The sequence below is a fragment of the Thunnus thynnus genome, chromosome 19 (assembly GCF_963924715.1).
Source record: "Thunnus thynnus chromosome 19, fThuThy2.1, whole genome shotgun sequence".
Lineage (NCBI taxonomy): Eukaryota > Metazoa > Chordata > Actinopteri > Scombriformes > Scombridae > Thunnus > Thunnus thynnus.
The window spans coordinates 10,394,461-10,412,914 of record NC_089535.1 but is presented as its reverse complement, the minus strand read 5'-3'; the positions used below and the strand labels follow the sequence as shown (position 1 = coordinate 10,412,914).

Genomic DNA, 18,454 nt, shown 5'->3' with positions numbered 1-18,454 from the left:
TTTTCATTTTCGTGGTCTATTTACAAACACTTGCATGTTTTTATGGTCAAAAAGTACCCAGTTATACAAGCCATGGATGCCTCACTCAGCCTGAAACGGGTTGTTTTGTGTCTGTCCAATTCCCCTCTCTTCTGATTGGCTGACTGTTTTATGAATGACGCTCGACAACCGCAGATAACGGATTGTAGTACACAGAGAGCAGAGGAGAAGAAAGAAAGTAGCGCAACCGTAAATGACAGCAAAAAGCAGTAGGGACTCTCACACTGAATTGAACAAGTGCACATAAATTAGGTAAATAAACATAAATAAACATATTTTGTTTCTTTCAGTAGGGGCGGGGGGGGGGGGGGGTCCTGTTGGAGTTGCGGGTTGCTGGCTCGCTGCTGGCACACGTTTCTGAATACAGGCTGTGTGCATTTCTCTGTGGACTGAGTGTTATGATGCTTTCACAGTATTTATGTAGTAGGTAGACCTGCTTTATAAACAAAAAAGAAATGAAAATAACCCTTTCTACAATATGTTCCCTTTAATAAAACATTTATGATCTTCTCTTGCCTCAAACTGGAATGACAGTCCTATGAGGATGTGTTACATTTTTAGTTTTTCCATATGAGCTGGAATCAATAAAGAGCAACATAGGTAATAGAGTTTTATGAATGCAGAATCTGCAGGGCCATCTAAAAAGTTCATGGCAGTGCAGCCAAACTTGGCAGTTTATGTTACGAAAATAAGGAGCTGTATCACTTAAACACATGTTAGGATTTCTCTATTTAAAATTTGTTTAGGTTTTTGAGATTCTTAGAGATCTGCTCTTTGTGTTTATAAGATATTCTCAAATGTCTTTGTGTGTTATGCATTTATGTGCTGTTTCTGTGTACAATGAACGTGAGTCTGTGTGCTTGTTCTGCAATCCAAGCAGAGAGGGGAGAAAAAGGTAGTAAGACACCAGGGGAACCCCAAGTGATTTATCCAGGGAAAGACATTATGAGACGGAAAGTGAGAACTCCAAATAAAACTGTCGAATTTTAACGCATGAACAGGAGATGACCCTTCCCAAGACAAATTCTCTGCATCCCTCACCTAATTGTCTGCGTTGATGTATGCTTCAGCAAACACCCTTGACCTCTGGCTCTGTGTACTCAGGGTACACAGCGAGGAGCAATACCTGTATTTTAAGTGCATATAAAAATGCCTTGCATAAATGACAACTGCGCAGCTGCATGCGGTCATACTGCCCTCCCCCATCACCAGAGCCTTGACCTCCACGGGTCAACCATACGGACTGTGCTTGTCCATATCTCCCTGATGTAATTTATATTACTCCTTCTGTTTTTTTCTGTTAAATTCTTCATTTTTTACAATCCTCTCCCCACCATTATACACCTAATTCTTACACTTGAGTTTTAGAGGTGCTGGTAGGGGGGGTTTTATTATCTTTGGACAGAGCCAAGCTAACTGTTCTCCCCTGTTTCCCGTCTTTATGCTAGGCTAAGCTAACGGCTCTATCTTCATATTTACTGTACAGACATGAAAGTGGAATCAATCTTCTCATCAAACTCTCTGCGTATTAAAAAATGATAAAAATAAATAAATAAAAAAATCCCTTTAAGACGCATTCGTTGTCGCCCTCACTCTTTCCCGCTTTTCCTGTCTGTATTTCTTCTCTCACCATCAAATAAAGGCAAATAAACGCCAAACAAAATCATCTTTAGATAATAATAATAAAAAAAATGTCAGTTTTTCTCAAACATGCCAGATTCAAGAGCCTTGAAGGGACTCAAATGGAATGATCATCAGTAGAAAGTGCTTAGACATACTCTACTAGGCAAGCCTTGCCGTGCTGAATGCCTCAGTAAATGCTAGGCAGACCAGTGCAGATCAGGCTCTTTCTACCTGTCAGGTGTGTTGAGAGAATGACTCTGAAGTGTTTGATGCCGAGGGGTGCGCCCCGATCTTTGCTCTGTCATCGTTAAATAAATGAGAAAAAGTTGTAAATAGCAGGGGTCCCCGCGGCGGTGAAAGAGGGAGTCGGCGTAATTTCCCATCCGTAGCTTTGATGTGCTGAAGCCCCGTTATTGTTACCTGCTGACAATGAAGCTTGGTGTGTGACGCTGGAGGGGCCCACACAATGCGGCTAAGAAAAACATCTGTACTGGTTTTTATACTGCAATTTATCAGTCATTTTATATCTCAATCTTGTTGTTTTTCATCAATTTCAGCCTCCTATTGTCTAGTACGTGATGTATAGAGGCAAATTTGTGCAGTCCAAATGAAACGTGTCGGTCCGTGAAATGTTTTAGTTAATGTGATTGTTAGTCAAATGCTGTCACAGATTGAAATCGCTGAATGACGCTGGTAATTTTCACTCATACAAAGTTGTCCTTTGTGTTTCTCTTTCTATTAGGGGAGAAAAGGAGACCCTGGCATCTCACCTGGGCCAGCACCTAAAGGAGAGAAGGTATTAAATGCCTCCTTTTCTTACATGCTACATTAATTTATAACGACATCCTGCTTTGCATGCACCTAGCACATTTATAACTACGATTTGTGCAACCAGACATTTAAATTTCTTAAATTTCACTCTCGCTTTGTGTTCCAGGGAGACACAGGGATTATTGGCCCGGTTGGAATGATTGGCCAAGCAGGTCGAAAGGTAAGACTGATGATTCCTCTAAAGCTTCTCAATGTCCTTTCACCAAATTCCCTGTAAAACAATTAAATTCAATGTTCTGTTTTTTTCACACACACACAAAAAAATCCAATGTTCTTGAATACTCACAAGAGACGCATCTGCGAACTATGAATAGTGAAGCCGTTGAAAAAGTTTGGGAAAGCCCAGGGAAGAAAGCGTGCATGAGTCACTGTCACCATTTCATAACCCTTGTGTGTGTGTAACCCACTCATCTCTGTAAATATATCTCCTTCGTTCTCTTAGCCTTTCTGTCTCCTTTTGTGCTGTGCTCACCATTTGTTCCATCTGTGTCAGCTGGATCAAGCACAGAGGGATCTTAATGTTGGCAGGAAAGATGTCAGAGGGATGGAGGGGGAGGTTTCTATCATCAGGGAAAAGAGGATGGGGATCATGCGCTCGTTCGCTCAAACACAAAATTACCAGTGTCTCAGATGTTACTGAAGTTGTAACTTGAGTGATTCATGAGTGTAAGAAAGAGAAATTGCGGGCAGAGCTTCTGGTAGTCAAGAGTGGAACATACACAGACCAAGAGTGGGTGCAAAGGGAAAGTTAAAGTTGTGTTTATGTGCTGCTATACATGTCCTGCCGCATGTGTGTGTGCACATAAAACAGAGCCTTAGAGCAGACAGCTCCAACTTCACCCATAAGAGCTTTTACAAAGACATCAGTTAGATATAAAAATGGAAATTTATCACCACAACCGAACTGTCTTATGTGCTGCCCAGGCCTTTTTTACCTTTTCCCAAAAAATCTGATATAAAAATACGTCTCACGAGGGCTGAAGAGGATCCAATACACTCCCATTCATATGATTTATTAGATAAAACTGAGCCATGCACACATTTCACACAAAATAATTGAATATAGCAGGTAGACTATATGCATTTCAGCAGAGGTGTAAAGTGGCCCTGCATGTATTCACTGTCTTCCAGAGCCACAGCGCTCTGAACCAGAGTGTCGGACTGTAGTTGGACGGCTGCCTCATGCTTAACATGTGGCTTTTGTTAGGAGTCTGCTTTTCTCTCTCTCTCTCTCTCTCTCTCTCTCTCTCTGTCCATTTGTATGTCTCTCTCATACTCGTTCGCACAGGCACACAAACGCTCACACACTCAATCACAATGGAAAATGTAAAGCGGGTGGAAAAAATGTGCAGATTTCCGTCTAACTAAATGAGTCTTGGCTCGGTAGTTTGATGGTCTATCATAAAGTTAGAAAAGTGACACGAGAATTGGAGCTGCAGGTGAGTGTTCAGGTCCAAGACAGACAGCTGATTGACCTCTTGTCTGTGAGATTAGTCATAAATTATCACTTAGCATTAACGTAAGAGAAAAAAAACTGAGAGTCTGTACTGTACGTCGACTCTTTCCCCTCACCACCGCTCATGCTTTTTTAACTGTCTGCGCTGTGTTGATTGGTGCAGATGCTCATGAAATCTTCAAAATAAAACCCCAAGGTCATCAGAATGACATCACACCTCATGTCTGGGAAGTTGTCGCCATAGCAACTATATCAACACACACTCTGACATCATCAGAGCATGCCTCAGGTATTTGTCAATGAACCACAGACATGATGACTGCGGGGGAAACTTATTAAATTAACCGCATGGAGTCAGCTTCTTTTCCGTACACAAAGACAGAGACGCCTATTAACCTAAATCCATCCTGCGCTAAACAATGTACAGTAACTTCTTGTAGGTCTCAGCTGTTTAATGAATCCTGATGCTACATGCCCACACGTTGCACTGCTATGACAGAGGTGTGAGTCAATGTCGGTATTGTGCTGTAGTAGCACAGTTCTGCTCCTTTCTCGGTCCGCTCAGGTGGAAAGTCCCAGGCGCATCCTGTTCTGATGAAACCCTCTCCGCTGAAACGCCGGTGCAAGGTTAATGCTACGCTGAAAAGCAGTGATGATAATTACATTGCAGTGGTGGGCCACCCTGAAACACCCATGTGCCGTTTCATTCTCTTCCTACCTCTCTAGCTGTTTGATTTGCTCTGTCTCACTTGCTTGGCTCGTTACTCTGAATCTGTGGTTTAGGAAAACGGGACAACAGCAGCTTTTCCTCTGTTCTCTTCTGTATTTTTCCCCTTCTACCTTCTCTGTCTCTCCTTCTCACACACACGCACACATACGTACTGTATACGTGCTCTAAATCAGCCTCGGCTTGACACTTCGACAGGGAATTCTGGAATTTGGCTGCTGGTTTTCCATGGAAAACTTTAATGGAGAAAGCAGTGGTGCTTTGAAAGTGTGATTTTACACCGTCAGACAAGCCAAGCATGTTCCGCTCTGTACAACATTTGTTCTACCAAACAGGCTCTGAATGGCTTTTCAGTATGGCAGGCAGGGTCAGGCAGAGGGGACACACACAGGGCCAAACCTCAGCTACAAGGCCACATTACAAGCCACACATCTTACCTTTCTGCCTCCATCCGTCTTCTCTCAAAGTCTATTCCCACTGCAATGATCTGTCTCTTCTCACTTTTAGTCTGCTCTCTCTACAGCTGTCTCTCACACTGCTTCTGTTTTTTTCATTCTGAAATCCAGGGCTGTCGAGTATATGGGGCTTTTTTCCTATCTCTATTCAAGAGCGTAGTCTTTCGATTTGAGAGCATGATTTATTGATTTCACGTTCAGATTTTGTAATTCTTTCCCTTAAAACCATGCCCTTGCACTTAATAGCCCCTGCTTTGCTTAGATTTGCTCTGCTTCTGCTCAAACTGTATGCTTGCGCTCAGATTTATTGTTGCTTGCACAGATTTCCTGCTCCAGCTTCAGCTTTAGCCCTTCTCCTCGCGCTCGGGCTGCTTCTGTGCGCTCGTGAAACGTCTGCTCTCAGATTTCTTCACTTTTTTGGGATTTTTTTTGTGCAACAACCCTGTCAAAATTCCCCAACCAATAGAAGGCCAGGAGGTACGAATCATTTCATTGGTCAACACTACATCTGGCCTTCAATTGGCTGGGGGATTCAGGGTTGTTTCACAAAAAAACAGAGACCAGAGCAGAGTGCAAACAAACAGTTTGAGCAGAAGCAGAGCAAATCTAAGCAAAGCAGGGGCTATTAAGTGCGAGGTCATGGTTCTGAGGGAAAAAATTACAAAATCTGAATATGAAATCAATAAATCATGCTCTCAAATTAAAAGACCACACTCTTGAATTAAGATAAGAAAAAGACCCCATACTAGTAGCATTTTAACTTAGCTTTCAGTCGCAGGGTTTTAAATACGCATTACTGCTTTTTTTTGATACTCTGGTTTATTTTTATATCTTTACAAAGAAGTTCTGGTCCAATATCAGTTTGTGTTTGTACAAGTAAGATTTTTTGGGGGTTTTGCTTTTTGTTACATCAGACCTTTAAAATGCTGCGACTCACGGTGAGATTGATTTGAAGATTTTGTATTAATGGGTACGTGCACTTTTGTTGATGTGTTTTTGCATATTTTTATGATTAAAGGAGTAGTTCAACATTTTGGGAAATATTTTTATTCACTTTCTTGAGAAGATGAATACCACTTTTATCTAATTCAGTGCTGGAGCCAGGATGTGGTTAGCTTAACATAAAAAAATCACTGTGCCCTGCTGTTCTTCTGCAAGAAAGTTACAGTTATAGTAGGTAACTTCAAAATACAGATATCAACATTTACATTTCTGTTTGTGAACAGGTTAGTCAAACAAGAAAAAAACATGGTAGTTAGTGAGCTTTAGAGATACTGGTATGCATACTTTTGAAGTTTGGAGGAGTTTAGCTATTTCACCCTGCTTCCAGTCTTCATGCTAAGCTAAGCTAATGGCCTTCTGGATTTAACTCCATTCTTAACATACAGACATGAGAATGGTATTGATATTCTCATCCAACTTTAAGCAAAAAAGGAAACAAGCATATCTCCTAAAATGTCAAACTATTCCTTTAAAGAGCCAAAGTTGGGTTTTTTATATGCTTTTCCCATGTAATTTAGCCTTGGTTATTGAGTGGAACACCATACATGGTGCAAGTGTGGTTCTGGTTATGGTCTAGTTTATCCCACTATAACAGTGCAGTGCCTCATTGTTATAAAAATTTGTTTTTGTATTGAGGAACTTTGCTAGATGTAGATATACAGTGTTGTAGGTAATGCTGCTGAAACTGAACTGAAAGTTTATACTGTAACATTGGTATTTTGTCAGCCTGGTTCTGGCAGTTGTTCCCAAGCAGATGCAGGTTGTCCTGTACCTGCTCTGGGTGAGACATCACTATGTCATCAATGTACAGTGAAAGTTTAATTATCTAAATAAATTAATCAACCTCTCCATTTTAACAGTCATCAAGTTATCTGAAGAAAAACATGATATCAGGAGAAGGTTGCAGACAGTTACTATATGAAGACTACAAGAGCAAAAGTGAGATTTCAGTTTTGTCCCAGAAGGTCCATCATCGTAGAGAGTCAATAAGCATCTAGACAGCTGTCAAGTAGTCCATAAACACTCATGTAGACTCAGTGCTTAGCATGCTACATTGTGGGAAAATATGACTGTCTGGAGACACATTGTTTTGGATCCTTGTTTAAAATAAGAGTCTACATGTCCATGTGCTTTTCACATATGTGCCATACATGTGGCACACATACATGTGTGAGTTTAAGGGTCAACGATGGTGATCTCTAATGTGCTCCAGCACAGTACGCACAGTTTCCAGACAACACAGTGCATAGAAGACCACTGATTTTACTTGCCTCTTAGCGCTTTGTGGAAATGTACGTTTGTATATGCAAATGTATTATAAATTAGTCTTCACAGTAGATAGGCAAGTTTTATCCCCAGTTGAGATTTTATACAGATAATTTTCCTTTCAAACGAAATCCAAACCATAGTTCTCCTAACAAGAACATCCTATGAATACAAAGTATGTCGATATACTGTAATTTCCCTGCGGGGGCTAGACAGCGCATTAATCTTACTCGTTTCATTCATTTATGCAAGACAGTTTATAGAACGACATTAATCTGACATTAATCTGTCTGAAACCAAACTCTCTCCATTTAGGTCCTGCCCACTGTTCAAACTAACAACCCCACATGCTCAACATCACTGCAATTATGGGAGAATTCAAATCAACCATCATTTTCTTTGCATGTTTCACAAGAAGTACAACAAATCATGTCCAAGCAGGCCCTGTCTACCAGCATGCTTGTACTTTAATAGTTATACTGCATGCAAGCAAACATGTTGCTTGAAATTGCGGTTCAGACGGGGATGAGATGAGGATGTTTTTCCGCCGGATAGATTTCAACAAAATTGTCCGCTTAAGTTAACGCAGTTGTTTGTTACGTCTGTACCCGCCAGACATCCGCATGTAGGGTTTATGTTCTGCTGTACATGCAGCACCATGCTTGGAGCCAGACGATTGCTCAGAGCAATCGTCTGGCTCCATGCTAAAGAGTGATTTTGGAGACGCAGAAAGATGAAAGCGGAGATTAATGAGCTGAGGGGTATATTTAAGCTTCCAGGGTGCTGCCCAGTGGAGGCAGTGGAAGACACATATTCATCATTTGTGGTGTTAGCAGACATGAGGCCTGTGCTTATTTGAACACCCACAAAGTTAAGTATGTACAGAGTGGCTGGTAACAAGTCAGTGCCCTCTCAGAGGAATGACATGTCATTGGTAGACACAATATGTCTTTTATTTTATGGCTTCCAAAATGCGCTTAGCATTCCCTGAGGCACTCCTCGGCTTAGTGGGATAGGATGAGGGGGAAAAAGTGCTTACAGGGTGCTACCTGGGAGCTGTTGTAAATGAAAAGCATTCTGGTGGGTTTATCTGATTGAACACACATGCTCGTTAAGCAAGTGGCATTGTAAACACAGGCGGACCGGTGGGAATGGCCGCTCTCATTAGCAAGCTTATAATGAGTGAGATAAGGATCTGAGATGGTCTAGCTGGGGTTGGGAGGCTATGGTTAATACCCAGGACCCACAGCGTGTGTGTGTGTGTGTGTGTGTGTGTGTGTGTGTGTGTGTGTGTGTGTGTGTGTAGCTGGTAGACCTCACAGCAAAGCTTGAGAACATAAGCCGCTACACATGTTTGTACTATAAGTAAGCCATGTAATAAGATGACGGTGTACATGTATCTGTGTGTGTGTGTGTGTGTGTGTGTGTGTGTGTGTGTGTGTGTGTGTTTCTCTGCCTGTCTATTCATATATTTGCACACATGTGTTAACATGCCATGAGAATGGCACTAGTTCACTACATCTCCTGAAAAACACATGTTAGAAGTGGATTGAAACACAACAGAAATAGATCTAAAAGAAATAGCAAAGGTCCATATAAATAGAAAGACATTCAGATTCAGACACATTAATTCATCAACACACACAGTGTTATAGTGGTATAGTGATTCAACATCACGGTGGTTCAATTTACGAATGGAAAAGGTCAGGCACGGGCGCCATGTGTCTGCAAACGCAACCATCCCTGCTTCTCTCCAAAACACTGCTTACCAATAGAGCTTTCACAAAAACATGGAAAACACACACTCAAGTTCCTGCAAGTTTCGCTGTATTACAGCAGCGGTCTGTCAGCACCTGTTGACATCTCTGTTTGTTTAATATGTATTGCCCATGTGTTTTCATCCCCGCTCCAAGCGTCTCCTCCTAGTGGTGTTTTGATGATGTGCAACAGCTGATGTGAGGTGATAGTGACACATAGAGGTTCCCCCAAAGGAAGTTTGGCAACATCTCAGAGAACAGTATGATGTTTAAAGATTAAGTTAAGTGATGAAAATGTTATTTGAGTTGTGCAGAATTCGTATTTGTTTCGATTACAATATTGCATAACAAACTTATTAATGACACAGTTGCTGTACGCGCACTGAATGTGGAGTATAATGCTGTTTGTACATGTAGGTGTAAGCCAGTGAGAGTGATCATGTAATGTAATGAGTGGAGGGAAGCTGTGTCTTCTTCCCCTGCTGAAGTCAGATGACAGGGCTAAAGGATAGTTTACAGGAACTCTGGGAGTCTTGGCTTGGTTCTCTGGAGCTGTGGTTTAGGAAAACGGGACAACAGGAGTCTTTCCTTTCTTTGCCCTTCTGTTTTTATTTTGGTGCTTTTCCCCCACTTTCCTTTCTTTTTTCTCTTGCTCTCTCACTCCATCAAACTGTGGTCTGGAAAGGCATGTATTCCCACCTTTGATTTAGTTTTCCTCCTCTCTTTGTTGGCGGGGGGTCTATGTTGCTGGAGTCAGCAAAAGTACTATGTCAGGCTGTTTTCAGTGTAGTCTGCTCTGCAGGCTGAGGGAGGGACCTGCTATCTGACTCAAACAGGAAGGCATTTATATCCTCAACATGCCATGATCCTGGCACGGCCTCCTCAGCACCATTTCTCTGTGAACACTGCCAGTGGAAAGTCTGATCCCTTGACAGTCGGGCAGATTGATTCCTTGCATATGGCACTGAACTTGTCTGTCGGTACTGTTAGCGTTAACATGCATATTTTACTTTGCACAAAACTCCACTTGTCAGCCACACACTGAGGGAAAACTTGTCTCGTGCTTGTCAAGTTTTTCCTCGACTGTGAATTTGTGTGTTTTCTTTCACATCTCTATTTTCAGCCATTATTTTATGCTTCATCTCTTGTGTATGTTTGTCTCTTTAGGGACAGAAAGGTTACCCTGGTCCACCTGGACTCCCTGGAGAGCCTGTAAGTATCTTTATCCATTTCGTAGCTATTTTTTTCCCATGGCTTTGATACTCTGTAGATGTTGCTCTCCCACGCTTTTGCTGTTCTTCGCACTAATATTACTCTTGAAAAAAGTCCAATATTCTCTCATATTCAGAACTCATGCTAGTGCAAGACATGATGTAATGCTAGACTATCTTTATCCTATCCTTATGTGTTAACCTTCATGAATGTTCTAGAAATGTCCAGCTTTTGCGGTGTATACCATCAAGGCCCTTATCAATGACTAATCCCTCATATTCTCACGTCTCACCTCATTCTTTAAAAGCTCATCCACTCCCAGGTCACTAACTTCTCAATTCCGTGTACATGTGTGTTTGTGTGCACACACCAAGCATGCCTGCAGGCCAGATTAGATTAGCCTGTTATGAAGCACTGGTGAGGACAGACATCTGGCCAAAGTGCTGTGCTGCAGCGATGCTCTGCAGGATATCAGAAAGTGATGCCAAAGAGAGGAAAAAACCGAGAGAAAAGAAACAGGAACAAGCCAACTAGGCCAACAGTGACACACTCACAACCATCACAGCTGCTTTAGGAGAAACTTTGCCTATGTTTCTTTCTGTGGACCTGTCTCCGCCACTTGCCATTAAATGTTCGGTCGCTTTAACCTCTAGCGTGCATTTCATTCCTCCTATTGTTTCCTCCTCCTCTATCTGTCCCTCTGTCCTGTAACTGAGGAAACACAGTTCAATAAACTCCTTCATCCGTTGCTACAAGTGGGAGGAGACATGACTCAAGCTGTTTGTTCCAGCCCAAAAGGACTATTTTAAGTATGGAGCATCCAGCTCCGTATCCAAAGCTATTTTCAGTCGGGCCGGGTCATACTACTGGTGGTATTAAGTAAAGGTCTTAGTCATGGAAAGCAGAGTGGAACATTCTCCTCATTGTCACACAATTTTAAGTAAGTCCCTGTGTAACGTGACATCACCAGTGCAGGGAATTCCCGCACTACTCATCACGGAGAAGGAGTGCTTCTTCTCTTACCACCATGTCCTTCCACTTTGCGCGTCCTCGAACGCCCCCCTCTTTCCCACAGAGCTTCTGCTCCTGATCACGGCTCGAGCCTTGAGTTTGAATCACTAGTGACTGAATAATAAGCACAACTGTTTGGCAGTGTATGCTCTCCAGCTATTGCGAGCAAAGGCCAGCTGGTCTGCATAAAGTGTCGATGACTCTTTGTTACTGTAATACACCACGGGCCGTGCTCAGAGCCCCTCTTGGCTGCTGGGCAGTTAAAGGTCCAAACCTCACTCAGCCAAATTCTTGTCTGGTTTTAACTGGCTGCATTATGCACTATATTTATCCAAGAGAGTGAACGGCAAGCACTGCGCATGGCTTCACGTCCGGAGTGTGTCAAAGGAAGTTATACATGGACACATTTGCGCTCTGTGAATTTTGGACACAACCTGCCTCTGTTAGTGTGTGTGTTATGCTTTACTCACACTCACATGCACACACACACACACACACACACACACACACACACACACACACACACACACACACACACACACACACACGCATATACAAACCAAACTCTCAATTAGCCTCTTGCACAGACCACATCTGAAAAGTTTGCTAGATGAGTCCTCGAACCATGGATAAAACCCCCTATCACAATGTATAAATATGTAATTTTATATCACAATATTCATACACAAGATGTTGTGATTTTGCACATTTTGTGAAAATTCAGTTGAGAGACTCTCTCCTGACATGTAATAGTTTTATTTTAGGTATTTTTGTTTTGTGTAGTTTGTTGCACAAAGGCTGCAAGTCTGTCTTTACTTTACACCCCAAAATATTAAATAAATAAAGTTTTATCAAAAAAAAAAACAACCACACAAAACAAATAGCAAGTGCAGTGGAAAGTATACAGTTTATTATACCATTTCAACACAATTTCATTAGTGCAATAATCACACCAATCTCAGTACTGAACATAAAAGCAATTCAGAAAAGTTCAAATTCAGTAGTCCAGTTCCTTCAACAAAAAGACAGATTTATGCTCTGACACTGACAAATCACAGTCCTTCATCACATAAATGCCAAAATCCATCCTGTAAATCCAACAGTAGTTGCTCATTGATTTACAGCATTTTCCCTACTCATGTAATACAACCAGAGATATTAAAGTGATAAATTCTGTGCATGAACAGTTTAAAACGTTTAAAAGTCAAATTTATGACAGTTGACAAATTTCCGCCGTCTTATGATAAACGCTCTTATCATCACATCGCCAGCTTCACGCCAGTAAATAATGTACATGCAGGTGACATGACAGTGATATGACAGCAGTAGTGCACCAGCTAAAATAACTGTTCATGTCCTCATTATAGTTCATCCCCTCTGCTCTGTCTGCCTCTCTGAAAACTGTCTGCTACTGTGCAGAATGGCCTGTCTGTGTGTTTGTGTTACAGTACAGTAATTTTGATCACCCACCCCACCTCTCTCTCTCTCTCTCTCTCTCTCTCTCTCTCTCTCTCTCTCTCTCTCTCTCTCTCTCTCTCTCTCTCTCTCTCTCTCTCTTTCACTCTTTCTCTCTCTCTCTCTCTCTCTCTCTCTTCCCTGCAGGGAGAGCAAGGTCCAGTCGGAAGCCCAGGTGCCAAAGGTTATCCTGGCAGGCAGGTGCAGTAAATCCTCTGCTGTGACTGGTACAGTTGTAGTCAGGGCCATAGTAAGGGCAAAGGGCCAAGTGGAATTAGGTTATGTTGAACAGCTGACTTCGAGCTCTGCTTGGGGGGGAAAATATTTGAGTATAGAAGAGTTGGAATGTCTTCAAATATAAAGTGGTCCAAGACAACAACATCACAAGCAGCTACTGCCTCATAAAATTACCATCAGGCTCAAATGGAGCATTTATTGCATTTATATTTTGTAAAGGAAAGTATTATATTGTAGAGGATTACCTGTTAGTGTGTTCCTGGCGTCTTTACAATGTGTCACACAAATGATTTATGAACTAAATTAATTGAATTTTACATATTAAACAAACTGGTTGCAATTTAGATCGTATCACTTCATTTTAATAATAAACTGTGAGTTGCAGTCTTTGGCTTACATTTCTAAATGCCATCATGATGCACAGTGTATTTAGGTAAACATTACAGTAATTCAGTTATAGACCAGTGAAAGTGTTGAGCTGCTAAAATAAAATAAAATTCCTCTCTTTGTTTTTCAGGGTTTACCAGGGCCTATAGGACCAGTGGGGCCTAAAGGCGTTCGGGTAAGTTAACTCAACTTCTCCCCTTCAAAAGTGCTGTTCAACTTTGATTTTATCTGTCTAAATTACTAACATTGGTGCTTTGACAGGAGCGGTGAATATGTTTATACTGTCGGCCTGACAGCTCACTGACACTCTTTACTACACAAGATTTATAGGAGGCTGTAAATCACAGTTAAAAACACACTGCAAGTTGTTTAATGAAAGGTTGCAAACTAACAACTTGGTATTTTGAGGTATTTTGTAAACATGTAGTTGCAGCAAAGTGCACGTATGCATGTATATGTTACACTTACATGCAACAACGTGTGCATGCATGTATGTATTGGTGCACCTAGGTGCACCAGCATCCACCTTTGCACACATAAACACATTCACTCCACCAGGGGTGTGGCAATATTAATAGTATGCTAAACTTAGGAGCCTTTACTTGTAGTGTAAACATTATATTACCGTATACAGACGCTTACTGAAAGACTGGCTGTTGATAAGCATCCGCGTACAACCACACACCCTTTACGTACACAAAACAAAGTAACACATCATCACACGCACAAACTGTGATGTTTATGTTGCGTTCCAATAAAGGGTCTTTATCAGCTCCCCTTGGCTGCTCCAAAGCCTCCCCTGCCCCCACTGGCTGGAATTTCCTGTTTAAGCTCCGTATGAGGCCCTGCTGTCTTAAGGAGGCATTCTAGTCCTCTCTCTCTCTCTCTCTCTCTCTCTCTCTCTCTCTCTCTCTCTCTCTCTCTCTTTCTCTCTGAGCCACCTATCCACATATTCTGCACACTCTTTTTGCAGCATGCTCCATATTGTGTCCAACTCAACTCGTGCTTGCCTGAAACGAGCATCTCAAGTGTTCAATTGTTGTGGTGTTTGTGCTTGTTTTCCTTGTGTGTCTCCCCTGCACCGACAGCCCAGTCTGATGCCCTGGCTATCTTCAGAGATCCCTGGCGTGAGGGTATGTGCCCTTGGACTACATCGTGGAAGCCAGCACCATGCAGTCCATGGGCATATACACTTGCCTCATGGCTTGGTTCTTCATGGGAGCCCACCCTATCCATGCTGGACCATCTACCCTTGAAACCCAGCCCTTGAGCCAATAGAAGTTGCTGTTCCTCCTGCTGCATTTATGGCATCCAGATACTCACATCCTATCATCCTCTCCTCTTTCTCCTATCATCCTCTCCTCTCCTCTCCTCTCCTCTCCTCTCCTCTCCTCTCCTCTCCTCTCCTCTCCTGCAGGGTTTCATTGGAATCCCAGGGCTTTTTGGCCTGCCTGGGCCTGATGGCGAAAGAGTGAGTTCTTGTCAAATGTATATTTTCTCTCAAGCACAGTCTATAATGGCCTATAAGATGACAACAGTGTCCCTTCTGCTATTTCATTCAGCTGTCTTGTTGTTGTTATAATGCGAGAACAGTCCCCAGCTGTCCGAGATGCTGCTGTATAAGGCTGTCTTGGAGTGTTGATGACTCATATGATAAAAGTCCCTTTTTAGAGCCTTTGAACTGGCTGAACTCATCAAGACCTCCGCCTTCTGTGCAGTCTCTAAAACATGGAGTGATTAGCGTACTTATGACATGCTCCAGAGGGTTGCGTCAGCGCAAGGCAAGCTGTAATCAGGACCCCTTCACTGCCAGCCGGCTGGGCCAGCAAAGTGGCTCTTGTTTTAGCTGCACACAACAGACGGTGTCTGACTATCTTCTCCCAGGAGAAGCTGTTGTTTATTTAACATACAGTATATATGTACAAGAGAGGTTGAGACGTAAATCCCTCATAATAGGCTGGGAAAATGTTGGATCGGCTGTAGTCAGCTGTTCCTCACATCTGTTTAAGCAGGAGTTGAGAGAGGCTTACACCTATTGCTTCTTAAATGTGTGTTTTGGGCTTGAATCAGTCATGCCCAAGAGTGTTATGTTTTGGTTTTGATATGTTTTTGTTTTTACATGATGTCTGTCTTTCTCTTCCTTCTTTGTTTTACTTGTTTCTGCCTTCCTTGAACCTTTTCCTTCCCCCCATCCTGCTATCTTTTCTATCCCGTCTCTGCTCTCTCTGTCTCTTTGTTTTGATTTCCAGGGCATTCCCGGTGAACCAGGGAAGAGGGGCAAGATGGGTAGGCCGGTAAAGTTTTGTCTCAACATACTTTACAGATAATCTTTCCAAAAGTTGATGATGACTTGTGCTGGGTGTGTTTTCAGTTGATTTTAAATGTATCGTATGTTTTTAACGACCTTTGAATGACAAGAGTTTGGGAGATGGTGACACATGTCAAACAACATTCAAATCAATATTTTCCTCCAATATTTTGATTTAAGATATCATTGCTACAGTATATGCTTATAACCCTGTTCAAATGAGGCAATGATATAAATTTACATTATGTTGAAGCTTTATAATTCCCTCTTCTATTTGGGTCATATTGAAAGCTTTTGATGCAAAGACTCCGACACCTACACATGTGACAATTTATAGGGTCTGCATTTACGTCATTGCTTGAGTCAGCTCAGTATTTCCATTGCTGTTGGAAGGGTTAACTGCAGCCTGAATACCGTGGAGTCCCACCAGCCGCATGTCGAGGTCTTGGATACAACAAGAAAAAGGCTTTTGTTGGAGTAAAGGGCTTTTGGTCCCCCCCAGCATGGAGCCAAGCCATTTGGAGGAAGCTGTCGGTTCTGCTGTGTGTGTCAGATAGTGTTCAAAGTCAGTTTGACAGAGTGTTTAAGAAAAAGTGTGTAACCCTGAAAAACACTGCTGAGATCATTCTGCAGCTGTTGCTTATTGGCTTTTTGGTAAATAAGGCATTTATAGACTAAAATTTCTGAACAAACGCAAGCCAGTGTCCATTTACTGTGAGGCTTTTGGAACTGCAGCTTATTCTGTAATTAGACAAATGTTTACGAAATAGCTGTGGATGCAAATTCACCATGTGTGAGACATTGTTAAACATATTTGTGTAGTGTGTGTGTTATTCTCACTCCAATTGGGCGGCATTAGAAGACTCATGAGCTGATTAATGCTTATAAGACACTTTTCTGCAACTAAAACCCTGTTTAAAGCCATTTCACAGTTTTGGCACAGGTTATGCAAAACTAAAAATGTAAGTGCTGCCATCACAGCTTGGTGTTTTATGCCTGGATGGTTTTATGACAGCAGCAGCTCTGCTTTTCAAGGCAAAAAAGAAAATAGTAATCATGTATGACCATGCATAACATTATTTACAATACAGGCACGCACACACACTGAGGGACACATGCATATTAATACTAAATAGCACTACTGTCATGAGAAGAAAGTAGCAGAGCAGTCTTTTGATTTTAATCAGTTTAACATCTGTAAAAGGCCATCTTGACTGCTCCAGCCCTTTTATCTGACCTGTTAATGTGACTGGAAAACACACAAATCATCACGATCGTCGCCATCTGATTTCAATGCTCCTGCATGGAAAAATGGAAAGCTAGGACAGTTACAAGATGATCCCCGAGAGATCATCCCCAGACGGGGGAGAAAGAACAGCAGCAGCACCTCAACCAGAGCCAGAGATTTTAATGACCATAACTACAGCGCTTGTACTCTGTCGAGGAAACACGCACACACACACACACAGTCAACAAAGCATGATGAGGGAATAGATATGTAAAACACTGGAGAGCATTAAAAAAACAGAAGTTTCCGAAGTGTGGCGCCAACTGTTCTGCATTTCAACTGAACTTTTTGTTGTAATCATGCAATCAAAAATGTTTTTTTTGGAGGTTGTCTTTATCAGGCTCATCAGAAGCAGCTCTTTCACATTACCCCAGGATCCGACAGTGTGCGCTGCTGTTGTGTGATCCTTTTTTGATGTTAAAGCTGAAGAACAGGGTACTCTTACATCATGTAAAAGCACAGATACACTTAAGGCTCATTTGACTCTCTTCAAAGACTTTTTTTAAGTGCTGTACTTGGCAAAGCTACGTTTCCCACATTTGTCCTTAGTTTGTACGGCAGTGATGACAACTGTATGATTCATCCTTTGGGTCCCTGTCATGCTTCATAGATTTCTGTGTTTCTCCCACTGTGCACAATTTCTTAGTATCATAAAGCTGTCCCATGCATAATATTGACCCTGCTCGGACATGCTTTTTGGAGGAGTCTCAAATGTCCTCCAATAGCCTAGTAGTGATAGAAAAGACTTTTTTTCTTGAAAGTGCAATTACAGCATTCAGTGTAGTTATAATCGCTTCATTGACCTGGTGGGATGTGTCATTAAATTTAGGGATTTATTTAGTCACAAGGATTTATTGTTGTTTGAGTATGAAGTTAAAATGTCAAATATTTCAGACCGGATGCCCTTTAAATACAAAGAGTTACATTTAGTCAGCAGATTCTATTTCTACAGCAAGTCAGAGATTAAAATAAGTATACACGCTGTATATCTAAAACATCTTTACTCCTACAAAAATAGAAGCCATTTACCGGAGGTATCTACGGTAATTATCATTTTTGAAACAATGTGTGGAGGCCACAATAGCAGAACCTAGCCATTATGAGTGTTTCTGGAAGGTCTGGGTTTAAAATGCGTAGGCCCTCGTGCTTTCTGCAGATGTGGTTTCTCTTTGCAATACCACCAACTGTTAGTGTAGCTCAGATTAGCTTCTCGTTTACCGCTAAATGGACACAATAATTACTTGGCTGCTGGTCTTTTTTGTTACATTTCAAGAGTATACTCAGCCTAAGTAGAATAGTTGGCTACCCACGCCCTACAGCTGATAGATTTAATGCTTCTAATGGGGCCATTATGTTCTTAGTTTGTACATATTTCAAATTACTTTATGTCTAATGTTATA

At 41.8% G+C, this 18,454-nt stretch overlaps 1 protein-coding gene across 1 annotated transcript in view; it reads left to right on the top strand.

Moving 5' to 3' along the window:
• col27a1a (collagen, type XXVII, alpha 1a) overlaps positions 1 to 18,454 on the top strand; it is a 77,099-nt gene that overhangs the window by 23,137 nt on the left and 35,508 nt on the right. Inside the window, exons 6-12 of the mRNA XM_067573871.1 lie at positions 2,405 to 2,458; positions 2,600 to 2,653; positions 10,324 to 10,368; positions 12,982 to 13,035; positions 13,589 to 13,633; positions 14,876 to 14,929; positions 15,708 to 15,752. Of these exons, the coding sequence (XP_067429972.1) occupies positions 2,405 to 2,458; positions 2,600 to 2,653; positions 10,324 to 10,368; positions 12,982 to 13,035; positions 13,589 to 13,633; positions 14,876 to 14,929; positions 15,708 to 15,752 (351 nt within the window). The remainder of the gene's footprint in view (positions 1 to 2,404; positions 2,459 to 2,599; positions 2,654 to 10,323; positions 10,369 to 12,981; positions 13,036 to 13,588; positions 13,634 to 14,875; positions 14,930 to 15,707; positions 15,753 to 18,454) is intronic.